The 21,558-nt window shown below is 45.0% G+C and overlaps 1 protein-coding gene across 1 annotated transcript in view; it reads left to right on the forward strand.

The window, feature by feature from the left end:
- Positions 1–21,558, forward strand: part of TBX15 (T-box transcription factor 15) — a 97,864-nt gene that overhangs the window by 69,305 nt on the left and 7,001 nt on the right. Inside the window, exon 7 of the mRNA XM_082206085.1 lies at positions 11,290–11,387. Coding sequence (XP_082062211.1) covers positions 11,290–11,387 — 98 coding nt within the window. The remainder of the gene's footprint in view (positions 1–11,289; positions 11,388–21,558) is intronic.

Consider the following 21,558-nt stretch of genomic DNA (forward strand, 5'->3'; position numbering starts at 1 on the left):
TGCAGATGGTGGAAAAGCTTGAAGCGTGTGTGTTGTGGGGGGAAGTCCAACTCTGGGATTTTAGGCATCATCTCCCAGGGATCAATTCTGGACCATAGAATCATAGAATCATAGAGTTGGAATAGACCGCAAGGGCCATCGAGTCCAACCCCCTGCCAAGCAGGAAACACCATCAGAGCACTCCTGACATATGGTTGTCAAGCCTCTGCTTAAAGACTTCCAAAGTAGGAGACTCCACCACACTCCTTGGCAGCAAATTCCACTGTCAAACAGCTCTTACTGTCAGGAAGTTCTTCCTAATGTTTAGGTGGAATCTTCTTTCTTGTAGTTTGGATCCATTGCTCCGTGTCCGCTTCTCTGGAGCAGCAGAAAACAACCTTTCTCCCTCCTCTATGTGACATCCTTTTATATATTTGAACATGGCTATCATATCACCCCTTAACCTCCTCTTCTCCAGGCTAAACATGCCCAGCTCCCTTAGCCGTTCCTCATAAGGCATCATTTCCAGGCCTCTGACCATTTTGGTTGCCCTCCTCTGGACACGTTCCAGTTTGTCAGTGTCCTTCTTGAACTGTGGTGCCCAGAACTGGACACAGTACTCCAGGTGAGGTCTGACCAGAGCAGAATACAGTGGCACTATTACTTCCCTTGATCTAGATGCTATACTCCTATTGATGCAGCCCAGAATTGCACTGGCTTTTTTAGCTGCTGCGTCACACTGCTGGCTCATGTCAAGTTTGTGGTCAACCAAGACTCCTAGATCCTTTTCACATGTACTGCTCTCAAGCCAGGTGTCACCCAACTTGTATTTGTGCCTCTCATTTTTTTTGCCCAAGTGCAATACTTTACATTTCTCCCTGTTAAAATTCATCTTGTTAGTTTTGGCCCAGTTCTCTAATCTGTCAAGGTCGTTTTGAAGTGTGATCCTGTCCTCTGGCGTGTTAGCCACCCCTCCCAGTTTGGTGTCATCTCCAGTTTGGAGACCCTCCAGGCTCCAGGCCCATAAGGCCTCCAGGACTTGGTACACAGTGAAACCCACATTGCCATGGATGCAGCTCTCCTTGCTGCCTTCTAGCAAGTTGTTGTTGTTTAGTCGTTTAGTGGTGTCCGCCTCTTCGTGACCCCCTGGACCAGAGCACGCCAGGCACCCCTGTCTTCCAATGCCTCCCGCAGTTTGGTCAAACTCATATTAGTGGCTTCGAGAGCACTGTCCCACCATCTCGTCCTCTGTCGTCCCCTTCTCCTTGCACCCTCCATCTTCCCCAACATCAGGGTCTTTTCCAGGGAGTCTTCTCTTCTCATGAGGTGGCCAAAGTATTGGAGTCTCAGCTTCAGGATCTGTCCTTCCAGTGAGCACTCAGGGCTGATTTCCTTCAGAATGGCGAGGTTTGATCTTCTTGCAGCCCATGGGACTCTCAAGAGTCTCCTCCAGCACCATAATTCAAAAGCATCAATTCTTCGGCGATCAGCCTTCTTTATGGTCCAGCTCTCACTTCCATACATCACTACTGGGAAAACCAGAGCTTTTACTATACGGACCTTTGTTTGCAAGGTGATGTCTCTGCATTTTAAGATGCTTCTAGCAAGTAGCGCAACACAATATGAGAGGTGGCGTCAAGGAAAGTCATAGTCTGAAGGCCAAGGAAGGCTTCATCAGTTGGTTCTTGTGGGAATGTTCAGGGTGGCAGGAGAGGATATATTGTTTATCAATATCTTTCCTAACTTTGCGCTAGCAAGTTCCTTTACTCAGCAGAGTGCATTCCCCTTTACACGGCAGAAACCTAGTTGCAAACTCCTGTGAGTTTCTTAAGACAATTCAATCTGGCTTGTCCAGACTGAAATGTGTTCTAATAGTTTCCTGGTAAGACCCATTGAATCCCTCCTAAAATAATAAAGACACCACAGTCTTATTCATAAGCAATAAAAAGTAAGTTTACTCACGATCAGGCAGAGCACAGTGTGATCCCGAAGGCAGACCTTAGGCTCAAATTTACAAACCTGTACAAACAGGTTTACCCCATATGGGAGATAACCTGGGGGACTGCTTGGCTGGCAGCCAGCAGTTCATTCCAGGAAGTTGACAGGATGAAAGGAAGATGGAAAAGAGAGAGAGAGAGTGGCAGCATGCCTTGGCCTTTTAACAAGTCTGGAAAGGTCACACCCACCCACTAGTCACATGCAAGGAAGGATGCTCCAGACCAGGAGGAACAGGAAGTTTTGACTGGCTGAACCAAACATTCCCTTGCATGTCCACTCTAGCAAAACAAGGAATGTTGTACTTGACTTCTCCCAGTGGATTACATCCCACAGTTCTGGTGTAAAATGATGATATAATCACTATTAGGCCTAGGAGTCCAATCTGAACTCAGTCTGGAGTTTGGATGAACTTCCCTTGCATCTGGGAAATTAGTCATTTCTGAAAATAATTTCTAGGATGGGCTGGAGGGATTTGTCCCTTCCCTGATGAAGCATGGGTCTCAGGAGGACTGATAGATTCAAGAGTCTTGTTTGGGGAAAATTGGGAAGGGCCAGGGAAGTTTGTGTAAATAAATTAACTGCATCCAGCAGGTCTGAAGGTGCTTGTGAGTGATGAGTGGTCCATGAACATGTGGCTGGGGAGCCGAAGTCCAGCATCTGAATGAGACATCCACAAGGTTTTGGCCTGGTGCGGTTGGACTCCTCCCCCCCCCCCAAAAAAACTCTGGGAATCACAGAAACTTGTGGCTCATTAACATTAGGTATAGGGCAGGAAATTGCTACACGGCTGTGGCTGCGGAGAGCTCAGCGCAGCTTTCTGCTGACGTCAAACGGAACTGAAATCTTTAAGGTATTACACATTTAAGAAAGCTGCCCTGGGGGGCTTATTGCAGGAAAGCCACACAAATAGTTGTGAGCGTTAACGAAGATCCTGCCAAGATTTTGTTGCAGGGTTCAGCCAACGAGATGCTGTAATTCTCGAAGGCCTTCTGCGGAGAAATTGGGTGGAGGGGCTAAAGGGAAAGGCAGAATAAAGCTGTCCTGAAGAGGTTTTCTATTGCATTACATAGACATTAATTTTGTTCAACAGCCATTCCCTCACCTGGAGAATCAGGGGACTATAGTGGGGGAGAATTATTATTATTATGATTTATTGAATTTAAATACCACCCTATACCTAGAGGTCTCAGGGCCGTTCACAGAACAAAATCAAAATATAAAACCACAAAATATATAATTAAACTAAAAACAACAACCCATTACTCCCCTTCCTCCACCACCCCATTTTAAAAAAGCGTAGGATGTCAATCAAATCAGCCAAGAGCATGGAAAGGCACTCAAATGGAGGACATACTACAGTTCCCAGGATTTTGGGAGGCAGTGGGAGAACCATGACAGCTTAATTGCTATAAAATTGATATACATTTCAAGCGTATACAAAACCCCACTGTGTACTTTGAATTATCCTTGTCTTCTTTCTTTCGCCACAATTTCCAGCGTCATAGTTAGCTTTGTACAGTACCAGCAGGGGGCTCTGTGATTATTCTCAATTCACCCAGATTTTTATTTTATTTTACTACTATTATATGTTTCTCACCATCGCCATACAGTGTGTGTATTAGGGTACGTAAAATGACAGTCGTCATAGTGATCCATAGTCAAAAGCAGAAGCCGGCAAATGTGTCCTCCTTTCTGCTCTTCAAAATATGGCAACCCTAGTATGTATGTGTGTACATGCATGTACACACACACTCTCCCTCATTGTAATTATATATATCCGTCCTTTCTGGATACAAATCCTCACAAGGCAGTTTACAAGTAACATGAAAGATACATAAACAGAAAGCCAGTAAACATCAAAAAAGTGATCATAAATATTGTTGTGTGGACAGCAGAAAGAGTTGGGCATTGGTGTATAAACAGTGGTGCCAACTACACAGAAGGCATTGAAAACACAAGTGCCCAAATTACTTGTTCAAGTTCAAGTACTTTATTACGGTCACAGACCAGCATAAGCAAAACATCTAAATAAATAGCATAACAGTATGAATCTAAGCGAATAATTGTTAAATAAATGGGAGCAAGAACCAAACGTAGATTTAAACATATACACAGAATACTTAATTAAGCATAGATAATGGGTGAGTAAAAATTTATAAGAAATTTAAAGATTGATTAACACAGCTATATGGGGTGGGATTCAGAAGTGTGGATCTAACAATATGGGCAAATAGGATTGAATTGCAGCATAGCATTCTTCATTGAATATCTATCATGGCAGCGCAAAATCTGCCGACTGAATATGTGACTTCTGGGCTCTCATCCTGTAATAATAGGGAGATGTAATCATGGAATCATAGAGCTGGAAGGGACTGTGAGGGTCATCTGGTCCAGTTGCCTGCAATGCAGGAATCTTTTGACCAGTTTGCAGCTTGAACCCATGACCTTGAGATTAAGAGCATCATGCTCTACTGACTGAGCCATCTCAGTTTTATACAGCCAGTGTGGTGTAGTGGTTAAGAGCGGTAGTCACGTAATCTGGGAAACCGGGTTCGTGTCTCCGCTCCTCCACCTGCAGCTGCTGGGTGACCTTGGGCCAGTCACACTTCTGTGAAGTCTCTCAGCCCCACTCACCTCACAGAGTGTTTGTTGTGGGGGAGGAAGGGAAAGGAGAATGTTAGCCGCTTTGAGACTCCTGAAGGGGAGTGAAAGGCGGGATATCAAATCCAAACTCTTCTTCTTCTTCTTCTTCTTCTTATAAAAAAAAAATGTTGTTGTTTTTTAAAAACATAGCCACCCGCCCTGTGGAATGCCCTCCCATCAGATGTCAAGGAAATAAACAACTACAGTGGTGCCCTGCAAGACGAATGCCTCGCAAGACGGAAAACTCGCTAGACGAATTTCCTATGGGCTTGCTTCGCAAGACGACAATGTCTTGCGAGTTCCTGCTGGTTTTTTTCCCTCCCCCCCTTTTTCTAAGCCGCTAAGCTGCTTATCAGCTGATCCGATCAGCAGATAAGCCGCTAAAAGCTGCTAAAAGCTGCTAATAGCGCTAATCCGATAATCCTTCAATGGGCTTGCTTCGCAAGACGAAAAAACCGCTAGACGAAGAGAATCACAGAACGGATTCTTTTTGTCTTGCGAGGCACCACTGTATAGTATCTGACTTCTAGAAGACATATGAAAGCAGCCCTGTCTAGAGAAGTTTTTAATGTTTGACGTTTTATCGTGTTTGTAATATTCTGTTGGAAGCCACCCAGAGTGGCTGGGGAAACCAAGCCAGATGGGGAGATATAAATAATATTTTTTTTATTATTATTACTAAAGTTTCAACTGATCAAACACTAAAGCAAATTTTCAACAACCAAAATGCTGGCTGTTAAAATCTCTAGTGTTTGATCAGCTAAGTTACCTCCCAGGGGTTGTTGTTGTGAGGGTAAAATGGGGTTGTGGAGAGCCATGGGTGCCTCCTTGATCACCACAAAGGAAAAGTGGCAATAAATATCCATAATTACAAGGGCAAAAACTATTATTATTATTATTATTATTATTATTATTATTATTATTATTATTATTATTATTATTATTATTATTTGAAGCAAGCAAGCTCGGAATCTGGGGACTGCGTCTCATCTGAGGGGGATCAACAGCTATCCTTCCCCCCTCTGGGGGTGCACCCATGACTTCCATTACAAACTTTCCTTTGTTCAAAACTCCTCCAGGGCTGAAAAACGAGTAGCAAACAATCAAAAAGGATTACAATATTGGTATCCTCTTTCACCAAGCCTTTCCTTTTAGAAACTGTGTCTCTCCCCCACACTTTATCCTGGGATAATTGAGACCTTCTCTCCCCCGCAGTCTCCAGGTTTTGTTTCTTTTTATTAGCTACTGCAGCATTCACACGGTGTAACGTTGCCATTAAAAGCATAGTTTGCTGTCCATTTAGAAAGCTATGGGGCGGGCTCCAACACCGAGTTAGGCATGCCGGTTCCCATTGGTGTCAACGGGCTTAAGCATGCTTAACTGCGCACTGGATTAAAGCCATGGTTTTTATTTGCTCATAAATTCTACCAACCCTCAACCCTCCCCCCTTTTCTGGGTAGAACCCTGCACAACCCTATAAAACCTGGCTGAATTAATTGGTGGCTTGGGAACACCAACCAAAATGTACTACTCCACAAAACAAACTTAACCTAGTGTGGTGTAGTGGTTCGCTGGGGTGCTTGACCTGGAGGGAGGGAGAGAGAACAAGAGAAAACCAGAGGTTCAGATTTCTCTTCTAGCGTATTAAATCCAGCCAAGCTGTGGTATTATCTCTACCAGATATCTCTAGTATAGATAATGTCACAGCTTGGCTGGATTTAATATGCTAGGGGAGAAATTTGAACGAAGGTTCTCGTTAAATGAGTAGTTACAAAATAATGAGGCACTAGGTAGCCAGTGTGAACTACAGGCTACAGTTGTTGAGTAATCAACATGGCACAAGCTAAGTAAGGAAATAATTCTACAAAATGCATTCAATGTGCCTTGAATATTTCATACCCTAATCATCATCATCACCATCACCATCAGTGGTTTTTTTCTGGAGGTACGCATACCCCTAAACATTTTGTGAATCTAAGTTCGGCCTCATTGAGGGGCGGTATTTCAATATGAGTAGGGAAATGAGAGTACCCCTAAACATTTTTTAATAGAAAAAAAGCACTGGTGATAACAATAACAATAATACCCCCTTTTTTGCCTGCGTCTTGAGAAACAGAAATGGAGTTTGTTTTTGTTTTGGGGAGTTTTACACCCCTCATTTGCTCCGATGGATTTTGTTTAATTTCTCTAGAGAGATGAATGTAAAGACCAGAAGAAATAAGGCTCTGGATCCTCACAGAGAATTGTCATTCATCTATCTGGTTTTAAAATACAGTTGTTAGGGTGCTCTTTTCTAGCCCCTTCCCTAACGATGTTCATCTTCTAACCCCACTCCTGCTCAGCTCCCCTAATTTGCTCCACCTCACTGTTGCCTCTGCTGCCATTCCCCCATTAGGGATATTTTGCAAATAAAAGCAGAAAAATATTACACCAGCTAACTTCTCTGTATAAGTGCTTAAAAATAAAGCAGCTCTCTATCCTTGACTTAGGACGCGGGTGGCACTGTGGGTTAAACCACAGAGCCTAGGGCTTACTGATCAGAAGGTAGGCGGTTCGAATCTCCACGACGGGGTGAGCTCCCGTTGCTCGGTCCCTGCTCCTGCCAACCTAGCAGTTCAAAAGCACCTCAAAGTCCAAGTAGATAAATAGGTACCGCTCCAGCGGGAAGGTAAACGGCATTTCCGTGCGCTGCTCTGGTTCGCCAGAAGCAGTTTAGTCCTGCTGGCCACATGACCCGGAAGCTGTACGCTGGCTCCCTCAGCCAATAAAGCAAGATGAGCGCTGCAACCCCAGAGTCGGTCACAACTGGACCTAATGGTCAGGGGTCCCTTTACCTTTACCTTTATCCTTGACTTGCTTCTGTGAGAACCAACCCTTAGCTTAAGCTGAATGCTGGATATTGTGATTATTCAAATGGTATTGTAAGTGTTAAGCTGAAAGGGACAAAGTGTATGTGTGTTTTACCAAAGTGTACTCTCAATTTCATATAAAACCCCAAATTTATTTGGAAAACACTCTAGGACATATGCCAAAACAAAACAAATCCTCCTCAACTTTTGCAACAAATCTTTGACAGATTGCTCTCCTGGCCCCTTTCCCTTGGAGAGACCCTACTTTCCATCAGAGAAGGTTTGGCGTTCTCAAATTAGAAGCGAAATGTTTAGATATGCAGTTGCTTTCTGACAACTGAGATTGGCGGTGTACACTGGGGGTGGGGAAAGCTTTTCAGATCAGCTAGGTGGGGTGGAAAATGCAGCAAGATATTCCAGATGCCAAGGAATGGGCTTCTTGCAAGAACACTCAGAAGACAGCAGAAGCACAGATGGGGTGGGGGGAGGATGGCCATATGGAAAGAGTTACTGAAACAAAGAGATACGTGGAACATCTTTTCCCATTTTGGGGGAACAATGGGGTCATTTAATATATTACCTATTAATAAAATGTAATGGCACTAAAAAAACACACCCTAAAAACCCCACAGAAATTCAAACAAGAGACAGTAAATTCTGAAGACCTATTGAAGAGGCTAGGTTTTTAAAAGATGAAATGGGGCCTATACAGTTTCCCTCTTTCTCCTTCCAGTCCATCATTAATGACAGAAAGAAAAATGAGAGTTTGTGATTGAACAGACAACATTAGTCCGCAATAGGACTGGGGGAAGGGCAGAGAATAGGAAGCCTGAGCTGACAGGCAGGCAGTCCACTTGGACCAGGTCATGCATAAGAGCTTCAGTCTTGGTTAGGAATTCAAATCTGCAACCATTTCATCAAAGTCTGATATCATCTTGTGAAACTTGTTCTCCATGCAGTAGCAGCCCACTTGGCAGGGTAGAGCCATGGAGCCATCTTCCTGAAACCGGTGACACTGGAGCTTGCCAAGGTGGGGCAGCAGTGAGGTCTGGCCTGAGTGGAAGTACCCAGTTGGTTCTGCTGGTGCATCTACTCAGACCCAAACATGCCCTTGCCCTGCTCCATCCCACCACAAGGTTCACTACTGCTTGAGAGTGACAGAGGTCCATGAAAACATGGATGTTGTTGTTTAGTCGCTTAGTCGTGTCCGACTCTTCGTGACCCCCTGGACCAGAGCACGCCAGACACTCCTGTCTTCCACTGCCTCCCACAGTTTGGTCAAACTCATGCTGGTAGCTTCGAGAACACTATCCAACCATCTCATCCTCTGTCGTACCCTTCTCCTTGTGCCCTCCATCTTTCCCAACATCAGGGTCTTTCCCAAGGAGTCTTCTCTTCTCAAGAGGTGGCCAAAGTATTGGAGTCTCAGCTTCATGATCTGTTCTTCCAGTGAGCACTCAGGGCTGATTTCCTTAAGAATGGAGAGGTTTGATCTTCTTGCAGTCCATGGGACTCTCAAGAGTCTCCTCCAGCACCAGAATTCAAAAGCATCAATTCTTCGGCAACCAGCCTTCTTTATGGTCCAGCTTTCACTTCCATACATCACTACTGGGAAAACCATAGCTTTAACTATACGGACCTTTGTGGGCAAGGTGATGTCTCTACTTTTTAAGATGCTGTCTAGGTTTGTCATTGCTTTTCTCCCAAGAAACAGGCGACTTTTAGTTTCGTGACTGTTATCACCATCTGCAGTGATCATGAAACCCAAGAAAGTAAAATCTCTCACTGCCTCCATTTATTCCCCTTCTGTTTGCCAGAAGGTGACGGGACCAGTGGCCATGATCTTCGTTTTTCTGATATTGAGCTTCAGACCATATTTTGCGCTCTCCTCTTTCACCCTCATTAAAAGGTTCTTTAATTCCACCTCACTTTCTGCCATCAAGGTTGTGTCATCTGCATATCTGAGGTTGTTGATATTTCTTCCAGCAATCTTAATTCCGGCTTGGGATTCATCCAGCCCAGCCTTTCGCATGATGAATTCTGCATATAAGTTAAATAAGCAGGGAGACAATATACAGCCTTGTCGCACTCCTTTCCCAATTTTGAACCAATCAGTTGTTCCATATCCAGTTCTAACTGTAGCGTCTTGTCCCACATAGAGATTTCTCAGGAGATATCTACTCAGTCCCAAATGTGCCCTTGCCCTGCTCCATCCCACCACAAGGTCTACTACTGCTTGAGAGTAACTGAGGTCCATGAAAACATGGATACCTGAGGTTAACTTTAAAGTACCCTTGGTGGTAGGGTCTGAAGTGAGTTGTCAAAAAGAGGAGCATTGCTGGATCAGTTCCATCTAGTCCAGAATCCTGTTCTCACAGTGGCCAACTAGATGCTCACAAATAGGTTCTGAGCACAACTGAAAATCCCTTTCTGGAATTTCCAGAAACATTACTGTCTCCAACAGAGGAGACATTTCAGTCCAACATTCCCCGACCTTGTGCTCTTGTCCAAATGTTTTCTTGGACTACATTATATCTGTATGCTTATTCCCTTGCTATAGTTAAGGTTTGGAAATCTGAAGTAAGCCCCTGCCCTGGATCTGAAGCAAAGTGGAGCTTGTTTTAAGTGATCCGAAGCGAAGAGGCCCCTTATCCAAAGGAGGTTCTTAAGCCATATTTTCCCCACACTGCTAATAAACATTATTTCTGGTTTTCAAATGCGTGAAGCAGCTCTGTTTAAAGTTTCTTTCTGGACTGTGTTAGCGTTAACAATGCAAGTTCACATTGTTGTGTCAACTTGAGCCTTGTGCGACTCCTGTGGATTTCACATTAACCAGAAAGGTTTGGGGGTTTTTTGTGATGCTATAGCCTGTGCTGTTGTGAGACTGCAAGGTGGAAACATCTTCTGTTCTTACACTCAGCAGCTTAGCAGCTAATAAACACTGTACAGCAACTTCTCATCGCTCAAACTTGCTATTACAATACAGAGTTTTGCCAGGTGCTATATATTTTAAACATCCACACTTCCGGGGTGACTTTGGAAAGTCAACTGAGCAATGGCATGCATGTTCAGGAAACCTTTTTAGCTGCAGCAACACAAGCTCCCTTAAGAGTCTCTAGGGACCCAAGGGCTGCAGAAATGGAACATGAGCAAATTCTCAAATTTAATGAGCCATAAGAAAGCAGGCCAGCGATAGGAAATAAAACAAAAGAGGGATGAGCAAGTAATGGAGGAAGGTTAACTGGTCTCCCCTGATTCCTCCTCACCTCTCTTGCTGTTTCTTTCCCCAGTCCTCCTTTAGCTTTGCGGAAAATAATGAAGGCTGTTAAGCCAACTCTGAGTTTGGACTCCAGCTCTGCTACAGACCTTGAATGCGGCCTCCGGCTCATCACCTTCTGCCTCATTTTCTGCATGGGCTGTTTAATTTTTATTTATTCATGTCCCTTCCAGAGGTTTTCCCAGTTCAGAGTCTGAGGCACAGCTTGGAAAGATCAGTTTTTCTGATCAAAGAGGCAGTGCCAAATTAATCACTAAAGCCGCTTCTCACAAAGGAGTGGATGATTTAGAAGCCAACAGGAAAATATGAAGGGGAAAACCTGTATCGTTAAAAACATGGGTGATATTAAAAATAAAATAAGAAAGCACAGGTGTGCACAACATAGCAATTCAGAAAGTTTCTGTTGACAGAGAGAACAATAAGGCTGAAATAATCTCATTTATTAAAGTGGCTATACCTGCTCACTGACCTCTCTCTCTCTCTCTCTCTCTCTCTCTCTCTCTCTCTCTCTCTCTCGTCTCTCTCCCTGTTTTCATTTCACAGAACTGGCCTGGAGGCCATTATGGAAACATATGCATTCTGGAGGCCTCCCGTGCGCACGCTCACCTTTGAAGATTTCACCACCATGCAAAAACAGCAAGGTGAGCCATTTTATAATGGGCACCAGAATGGTGGCAATGAAGCAACTGCAGAGCCGCTCTAATGGGCATATGGTATCCAGCTGAATCCCTGATAGTCCTGGGACTCTTGACAGCCGTGCAGAGATATAAACCAGAAAAAGTTCAGCTACTAGTTTCAGAAACAGGGGAGATTTCGTAACAGGGGCACTTTATAGCCATTGCAAAGCCCTCTGTATGGGTAGTTCATATTTGGGCTAACACCCCTCCTGTATGGGAGAGAGAGGCACATGTGCTTTGAGTTTGGAAGATCCCCAGCTGAACCTCCCACTTAAGGAAGCAAGATTTCAGACGCAAGGCCTAGGAAAGGCCTCTTTGCCTGAAAACTTGGGAGAATTGCAGTCAGTTGGAGTAGGACAGGGCTGGGGGAATCTGGATCCCTCCAGATGTTGTTGGGTGCCAACAACACTTTGTTGTTGGCATCCATCTGCCTTGAGAGACAATGAAGTGCTCCTCAAAGGGTGAAGAGAAATTGAAGTGGCCTCCTCAGGGCGCAGGCCTGGGCAGTGTGACAAGACCTTCCTCTCGGCCTCCCTGATGTGGTCCAAAGGAAAGCAGAGCAGTGCGTTTGTCACCAGCTTGGCTGCAGGAGTTGCCGGAAGGAGGCGTACAAGGTGCCTTCCAGCCGTCCACTCTGGATTTGTGTAAGGTTTACTCCTTAGCCTTTTCTTCTCCTGAAGATATCCCACAAGGTTCAAGAAGGACACTGACAAACTGGAACGTGTCCAGAGGAGGGCAACCAAAATGGTCAAAGGCCTGGAAACGATGCCTTATGAGGAACGGCTAAGGGAGCTGGGCATGTTTAGCCTGGAGAAGAGGAGGTTAAGGGGTGATATGATAGCCATGTTCAAATATATAAAAGGATGTCACATAGAGGAGGGAGAAAGGTTGTTTTCTGCTGCTCCAGAGAAGCGGACACGGAGCAATGGATCCAAACTACAAGAAAGAAGATTCCACCTAAACATTAGGAAGAACTTCCTGACAGTAAGAGCTGTTTGACAGTGGAATTTGCTGCCAAGGAGTGGGGTGGAGTCTCCTCCTTTGGAGGTCTTTAAGCAGAGGCTTGACAACCATATGTCAGGAGTGCTCTGATGGTGTTTCCTGCTTGGCAGGGGGTTGGACTCGATGGCCCTTGTGGTCTCTTCCAACTCTATGATTCTATGATTCTAGGTAGCAGAGGTTCAGGGTCCTTTTTCTCCATGGGCTACCTTCCCAGGTTGACGAGCCCCATCTGCCCCCCATTTCCCTCTACAACACGTGCAGAAACTGCCTTCTTGACCATTGGGCCCACTATTGGTTTTGTCTGCTCAATCCGTCAGAGCCCGTCTTTGCATGCAGGGGAAGTCCCTAACTCGCTGAGGGGCTGAGCCCCATTGGCTACCCTCACCTGGTTTATCCGGCCAGTCAAAGCTGTTTCCTGGGGTGTGGCCCCTGTCAAATGCCGACAGCTTTTAGGAGCCACAGGTAAGAGCTGAGTGCAAGTAGGGACCGAAGGTGGGCAAGCTACCCCAGAAGGAGCATGACATGTCCCCCATCAGGTACTACCCCTCCCCTAGCACCCCATACATGGGAGTTGTAGCTTGACAATATCTGGAGGGCCATAGGTTCCCTATGCCTGGAACAGACAATGCTAGGCTGCAGGAGCCCATGGTTTGAATCAATATACGGTTTCTTCTTGATAGAGAAAGAGGATGTCTACTTAAATGAACTTACAATGAAAGGTGTCTGGTCAACGTAATGGTGGTGGTGGGAACGTCAATGCATTTTCAGTTCAGCATTGGGTTTCCTTGTACGTATGTGGCTGACTTCTTTCTCTCTTCTGCCTTCCTTATTTCTTCCCTTGTTCATCTGCCAGTTGAGACAAAGCTCCTCATTTGTAAGTTTACTGTTCCCGCACTGCTTCCCTGCTGCTTTTTCCATCTCCTTGTCCCTGCCAAGGAACATGGAGCCCTGATAGACGATCCCTGCCTTTAGCAAAGGCCAGGGCTGAAATAAACCTCCGCTGTTATTTTTTCCTGGGAAAAGTGGCAACATTTCCAGTGTGCTTGTCACAATATCCCCACTGTGGTTTGCATTCTCCCAGGCAACTATGCCCAAGGGTGGTCTTTTGAGGGATCACCAGGAGGATCTGCCCCAGAGCCAAGGATTGCCTCCTGGGCGGTGACCAAGAAAGCAGGGAGGAGCTGTACTGCTTTGCTGCCTTCCCTTGTCAATAAATATAAGGCATATTTATGCTGTAAACTTCTGTCAGTTCCCTACCAGCCTAATTATCATGGTTTCCCTTGAAGAAATCCCAGAAATGGCAGTTTGATGTAGGCGTTAAGAATTCTCTAGAAGAGAGCCATGGCTCCTTGTATGGAACTAGACCTCTCAGAGTTTGTTTAGATAAAAGATTATGCCCTCACAATTGCACAAAAACCGTTAGCAAAAAAACAAAATGAAAGATCAGCAACCAAAGTCGAACAGTGGCAGTAAACCTCATGGAAACCATGCTTTTAAAAAAACAACAACCCACTCTCTTGTGCTAAATTTCATTGGAAGAATTTACTGGGAGAGAAGGAATGGCTATTAAACCAGTTGGAACTCCCTGCCTATTGATAACAAGCAGGCACCTTCACCGTATGCATTTTTGGCACCTGCTAAAAACATTATTGTTTAGGCAAGCCTCCCCGGGTGCTTAAAAAGTTGAGGTAATTTTAATCTCTTTAAGTATTTTTTAAAAACTTTTGTGTGTTTTAAAGTACCCTTGTAAATTGTTATTGATTTTCTTGTTTTATCTTTTTGTAAACTGCTTTGAATTATTATTTTTTTAAAAATAATAATAATAAAGCGGTGTATAAATTTTATGAAATGAATAAGTAGAATAGCTAGCCCACCGCTTCATCCATAGTGATTGAACTGTGAGGTTTGGGTGGGCAAAGGGGACCATTACATTTTGTGACCTCTTCTTAGCTCCCGTGTTCGAAGGCTATTGGGGGCTGAGGGTGATTCACGATTTGGATAAAATTGGGAGGAGTCAGCAAGTGTTTCTGAGGTACATTAAGTCCCATGGCCCCCACTGTTCTGATATAATTTAACTACTGCTTCCTCAGTCCACAGTTTATTTAAATGTATGACGAGGAAGCTTCTGTATCATTCCGTTTTGTCAGATTTGTGACCTATCCAGTGCTCCCCCCCAAAAAATGTTTAGGGGTACTCTCATTTTGACCCAAGAAAATCTCCATTTTATCATTCAAATCGGGGAAAATAAATACAGTAAATGGACAAAAGTGCAAAGATTCACAAAATGTTTAGGGGTAGGCGTCCCCCTGCACCCCCCCAAAAAAAGCACTGCACCTATCCAAATTTCAGAGGTATTTCCTGGGTGCTGCTGAAAATTCTCTCTCGCCCACTCCAAAGCTCTTTCAAGAATTTAACACCAAACCCAAATACATACAATCTCTGTTGCTGATTATGTTCCATTAATGCTACATGCAAAGACCTCAGGTAGCATGGCTTTTAGTGATTTGCCCCTCTTATGTACTGAGCTGAATCCTAGAACAATAGGATCCAGAATGCAGCAGTCTGATTGGTCCGCAGGAGCCACCCAATCCAGCTCCTGTTGGAAGTGAATCAGCAACCTGATTGGCCTGCATGAGCAGCCAATCAGGCTTCTGGAGGAAGTGAATCCACAACCTGATTGGCCTACAGGAGCAGCCCGTAATTAGCCAATCACGCGGGGCCCACTGGGTAAATAATGTATATATAGCAGACGTTTTGGGGAAAGTTTCATTCATTGCTACTACGAGTTGAATAAAGCGCATGAAATTCAAACTCAACTCCGAGTATATTTCAACTGCCTAGGACTGGAATATCTGTTCTGTTCTGTTTGATTGATACCCTGGGTCAAAACATTGTAGGTAAATAGTACTTTCTACAACTTACATGTGTGGCCAGGCTAATAGCAGTCTCCCCCCCCTTTCCCCCCCTTTTTCTAGTGGTGGTGTCAATATAGAACTTTATAATGCCTTGGGAGTAAAAAGTTGACACCCCCTCCTCAATATATTTGCTCTGATCAAATTCAGAATGCCCCAGAGCTGTTTTTAAAATAAAATGTTGGGAGATCAGATCACATGTCTCCCTCATCCCATGTAGCTACTACAAGACTGTGAAAGGTAGCCCTGTGCCTAAAGGCTTTGACTCGGAGCCTGGGGCATGTTTTAGCTGCACATTTGCTTGTGAGCATCCTTGGATTATCAGGCCAAGTGTGGCATTTTCTGCTACAGTGATTAAATGGACCACCAGGCCTTGAATCCATAGCTGCACTGATAACCTTCTGCCCCAGTGGCTATCAAATGACATGTTCATATCGGCCGCAGCAACTGCTGACACAGTCAAGTAATATAAGGAAAGGAAAATATTTCATGTATTTTTAGCTTCTTTAAATGCAATTTGGCAGCTGAAAAACCAGGAAGCAAGCCAAGACCATGTGACCGGTGAGCTCCCTGCAGACTTACTACCAACTGTTGCCTTGGCTGCTCATTCAGGATGGCATCAACTAAAATTTGTCCCTAGTTCAGGACCCATTTGCCAAAGTCATAAATGACTTTACACCTACAGCTTTTATGGTCTTCATTTTGTGTGCAGCTTTCCGAAGAGACCCTCAAGGATAGCTAAGCTCAAGCAAAACGGGAAGTTTTAAAGGCATAAGGATTTGACACCCTGGAAGAGACGGGCGGCTTTGCATTTTTCCAGCTATGTAAAACATTGAACCCAGTAGAACCAACAGCTAAGAGCAATTTAATAATGCTGCCTATGCTAGCCCAAGGGACATGGGTGGTGCTGTGGGTTAAACCACAGAGCCTAGGACTTGCTGATCAGAAGGTCGGCTATTCGAATCCCTGCGACGGGGTGAGCTCCCGTTGCTCGGTCCCAGCTCCTGCCAACCTATCAGTTCGAAAGCACATCAAAGTGCAAGTAGATAAATAGGTACCGCTCCGGCGGGAAGGTAAACGGCATTTCCGTGTGCTGCTCTGGTTCACCAGAAGTGGCTTAGTCATGCTGGCCACATGACCCGGAAGCTGTACGCCGGCTCCTTCGGCCAGTAAAGCGAGATGAGCGCCGCAACCCCAGAGTCGGTCACAACTGGACCTAATGGTCAGGGGTCCCTTTACCTTTACCCTTTAGCCACGTTGCTAGCCCTGGAAACAACCATCTGAATCTTATATGGAACCGACTGAAGACCTGTGGCCCATTGCTAAACAACTAGAATCAGGCTCAACACAATGTTTGCCCCCTGGACTCCTGCTCATGTGTGGAAGATTATGTTCTTTGTAACTAACTTCCTTACGATTCAGCTGGACTTTTATGACCACCGTGCAAAACATGGACTCAGTGCTTTCTGAGTTGCTGAACAAGAGAGGTTCAGGGCTGATCTGTGGACTCGTCAGCATTTTACAGGCTTTTGACATATATAAATTATGATTATTAATTACATTTATATACCTCCCTTCACCCAAGGATCACAGGGCAGTTTACAATATGAAAACACAAAAATGCATAACATGGTAACAAACGGAAAAAAATAGCCCTCCCCCAGTTTAAAAGGCCATTTAAAAGAATAAAATGTATTTCATTGGTTTTCAGTTACAAATGGTTGTTTAATCAGCCAAAGGCCTGGGAGAAGAGGAACATTTTTGTCTGGTGCCCAAATATATGTAATGAAGGCACCAGGCGAGGCTTCCTGGGGAGAGCATTCCACAAGCAGGGAACCACAGCAGAAAAGGCCCGATCTCATGTTGTCATTCTCCAGACCTCCTGCAGAGGAGGCACACTTAAGGCCTGGGGTGATGATCACAGGGTCTAGGTCAGCGTATGGGGATAGGTTGTCCAAAGTATTCCCTACAAGTAGCTTGTAAATAATTGTTGTTTTCCATTTATGTCACTTTCCTTTAGGAGAATTAGGTCAGAAAGTCAAAACTGATTCCAATAAACAAAAACAAGCAAGCTGTTGCCAAATAAATAAATAAATGAGATTAACTCAACCAACCTTCCTTCCTTCCTTCCTTCCTTCCTTCCTTCCTTCCTTCCTTCCTTCCTTCCTTCCTTCCTTCCTTCCTCTGTGCTTTTTACATAACTGAAAGTCCCAGCCCACAAAGATCTCAGTCATTATAAATGTTTTGTAGTTGGCTTCTTTCTTTCTAGAGGGGCTTAGGAGGACATTAGCAGGATTAGGTCGTGAAACAATGTGAGAAGCACAGCCCAGACGACAGATTTCGGCACGTCCGTTTCACTAAGAAATTCTTCTGTGCAAGCCTTTATTTATTTTTTATTGTCTATATTTTTCTCATCTTCTAGAAGCGCTCAGAGTGGCAGACAAAGTAATTGTAAGATTCAGCAAACAGTTTCTTGAAACAGTAAGAAACACAACCGCCACTTTAAAAGCAACAACTGTGAAACTCCTAAAGCCTATTACTGTAACAGCAAAGCGTAAGAAATGATACATATTAAAACTGGCTACAGTAAAGCTATTTGTGTCACACATTAGAAAGTCCCTTTGGTGGAAGAGACTCCAGAATCAGTTCTAGGAGGACCCCAAAACACCACTGATGTTCCTTCACAGGGAGTGCTGCTCCTCTCCATCCATGTTTTTGTAGTTACCGTATTTTTCGTCCTATAGGGCGCACCAGCCCATAGGATGCACCTCGTGTGTTTTTTTTTTGGGGGGGATGAATAAATAAATTTATTCCCCCCCAGCCCCCCTCCAGAGGGCGCCCCGTGCTTTGGGCTGCAGGCTGCTGCCCGCAAGCCTTGTGAGCCCGCGGGAACTCCCGCCGGGCTTGCAAGGCTTGCGGATAGCTTCCTGAAGCCTGTAGAGATAGAGGCATCGGTGCGCACCGACCCCTCTAACTCTCCAGGCTTCAGCGAAAGCCTGCATTCGCCCCATAGGATGCACACACATTTCCCCTTCATTTTTGGAGGGGGAAAAGTGCGCCCTATGGGGCGAAAAATTGGTACCTGCAAACACAGGTAACTACAAAAGGGCTGAAAATTAATGCTAGGCCTACTCAGATTATACCAATGACTAAATTAGGTCTACTAATTTCAATAGATTTTCTCTGAGTAAAAGTTAGCTCCACCCACAATAAATGTGTCCCCATACTCAGATCTGTTACGGGGGGGGGGGGGCTAAAAATCTGAAAAACTTCCTTGGCTATATTAACAGACATTTTGAAAGGCATCCTAATATCTCCTCTGAAGGCAAAATGGGGAGAAAATTTGGGCAGTGATTTACCAAGGACAGATGCCAGAATATAGGTTTTTCCTCAGGATGAATAAGAGTTGGACTGAATGCAGGCTTAGTCCCAGTGCATGGTACTGGTGCCTAAATTTTCGGGTGTCCAGCTCCTTCATGGAGAATTTTGTGGGTGCCTGGGCACCCAGGGCCCCAGGGAGTTGGCACCTATGACTGAATGCATCTGTTGGGACCCATATACTGTGGAACCAAAAGGGGCGTGGGTGGCGCTGTGGTCTAAACCACTGAGCCTCTTGGGCTGGCGCTGTGGTCTAAAGCACTGAGCCTCTTGGGCTTGCCGATCAGCAGGTCAGCGGTTCAAATCCCTGTGACAGAGTGAGCTCCCATTGCTCTGTCCAACCTCCTGCCAACCTAGCAGTTCGAAAGCACGCCAGTGCAAGTAGATAAATAGGTACCACTGTGGCGGGAAGGTAAACAGCATTTCCGTGCGCTCTGGTTTCCATCACGGTGTTTTGTTGCACCAGAAGTGGTTTAGTCATGCTGTCCACATGAACCTGAAAGTTGTCTGTGGACAAATGCCGGCTCCCTCAGCCTGAAAGAGAGATGAGCCCCACAACCCCATAGTCGCCTTTGACTAGACTTAACCATCCAGGGGTCCTTTACCTTTACCTTGTACCTTACTGTGGAACCCCACCCTGCAGAGCACTGCAGAGGATTCTGGACATTCTTGGATTTTCCAGAGCGATGCCAAAATTTCTTGGACCTCACAGTTTCTCTGTGTGAAATAAGAATGTGACTTATGTAGAACGTATCTAAAAATCTCCAGTGGCTGCACACAGGAAGGGAAGGATGATGGTGGTGAGGAAGTGGCATGTGGGTATAGCTTGTCCATTATTATTTTTTAAAATGATTTTATTGTCCACACTTTTTGAAACAAAGAGGTAAATTTGGGACAACCAGGGAATTTGATAATAGATTAAATGTCGTTGCAGCAGGGGACTAAATCAGAACCAAGTAATACTTAATACTTAGTATTTCTAAGCCCTAAACACAACCAGAACCTTGTTTCTAAGATGCCAATATGCCTACCCTATGACTACAGGAGAGGACTATTTTGCAGAGGGGTTCCATTTCAGCCCTGTTCTGCCCCCATTCTGTCTTCTTCCCGGTCAAAAAGCACCTCCACATTGGCGATTGCTCATCAGTTGGATGTGTCTAAATATTGCTGCCTGTACTAAAATTGATTGTAACATCAGCTCCTTGATGATATTCTCATTATGGCATCTCTAAAAACCTTCCAAGGAATGCTGAGGTTCCCTGAGCAATGGTTTTAACTTGTGTACAACAGCACATCATGTTCTGTGTGCGACTGCTTGTTTGATTTTTAAAGGCTTGCTCATCAATAACATTACTGAGCAAGTAAGTGGCATTTTGCCAGACCAGGGCATCGCGTCTTTCTCCTAAGAAAGCTGTCATCTCTCTGGCCAAAAGAGATCAGGAAAATGACAGGTGCAAAAGACCTTCTGTAGAATCCTGTTTGTTTTACAGAAAAAGAAGCATCTAGCTGGTTTAAACCAATAACCTGGCTCTACCCAGCTTTAAGGGACGCGGGTGGCGCTGTGGGCTAAAGCCTCAACGCCTAGGGCTTGCCGATCGAAAGGTCGGCGGTTCGAATCCCCGCGGCGGGGTGCGCTCCCGCTGCTCGGTCCCAGCGCCTGCCCACCTAGCAGTTCGAAAGCACCCCCGGGGGCAAGTAGATAAATAGGTACCGCTTACCAGCGGGAAGGTAAACGGCGTTCCGTGTGCGGCTCTGGCTCGCCAGAGCAGCGTTGTCACGCTGGCCACGTGACCCGGAAGTGTCTCCGGACAGCGCTGGCCCCCGGCCAATAGATGTGAGATGGGCGCACAAACCCCAGAGTCTGTCAAGACTGGCCCGTTCGGGCAGGGGTACCTTTACCTTTACCTTTACCCAGCTTTAAAAAAAGCGGCCAAAATAATAGAGATACACTTCAAAACATAAGGGCTCTGGAAGAGCTGAACATTTTACGAATGACGTCACCGACACTGAGCTTGGGACGAAGCAGGTTTGAGATTAATTAAATGCACATGGCAATGAGATGTTATGGACTGGGGAGAGCCAAAAAACTATTAAACACTTTAAATGTTTTGGGGGTATTTTTGAAACCAAGTTGAACCCGATCCAGGTTCTCATTATTAAAAATATTTGGCTCTGCTTCTTGACTTTAATGAAGAACATTTAGGGAGGGAGAAGAGTTCCAGTAACTCTGTACTATGTCATTTTCCAAGAGTGCAGAAGCTGTTGCTGGCTCCTAGACACAATTCTTTTTCTCAGACAACACAGATAGGAGATGCTAGCAATGGCTCTGCGGGCAGAGGGTTTGCCAAAACTCATTAACCCCAGCCCCAGCCTTACAAATGTGTAGCAACTGGTTTAGAATCCTTCACTTTGAAGCACAAACGATTGAGAAAAATTACTATCCTCAGGTAATTCTCAGCTTGTGCCAAGCAGGTTTAGTTCTCCAGTGCTGTGTCATCCATGAGTGCATTGAGCCCTTTTCACACTGCGATGGGAGTAGGACCAAGACATTGGGTAGTTTTGCCTCCAGCAGGGGATCTTCATCTGTCACATTTGTATCCTGCTCTTCCTGCAAGGAGCCCAAATCAATGCACCTTAAGGCTTGCCCAAATTTTATCCTCTTATCAACCCAGGCTGAGAAAACCATGGCTGGCTCACGTTTACACTGTGGGCTTCATGGACTGAGCAATGATGATGATGATGATTTATTATTTATACCCCACCCATCTGGCTAGGTTTCCCCCCCAGCTACTCTGGGCAGCTCCCAACAGAATAATAATAATAATAATAATAATAATAATAAT

The sequence above is a fragment of the Podarcis vaucheri genome (assembly GCF_965113315.1).
Source record: "Podarcis vaucheri genome assembly, chromosome: 17".
NCBI classification, from domain to species: Eukaryota; Metazoa; Chordata; class Lepidosauria; order Squamata; family Lacertidae; genus Podarcis; species Podarcis vaucheri.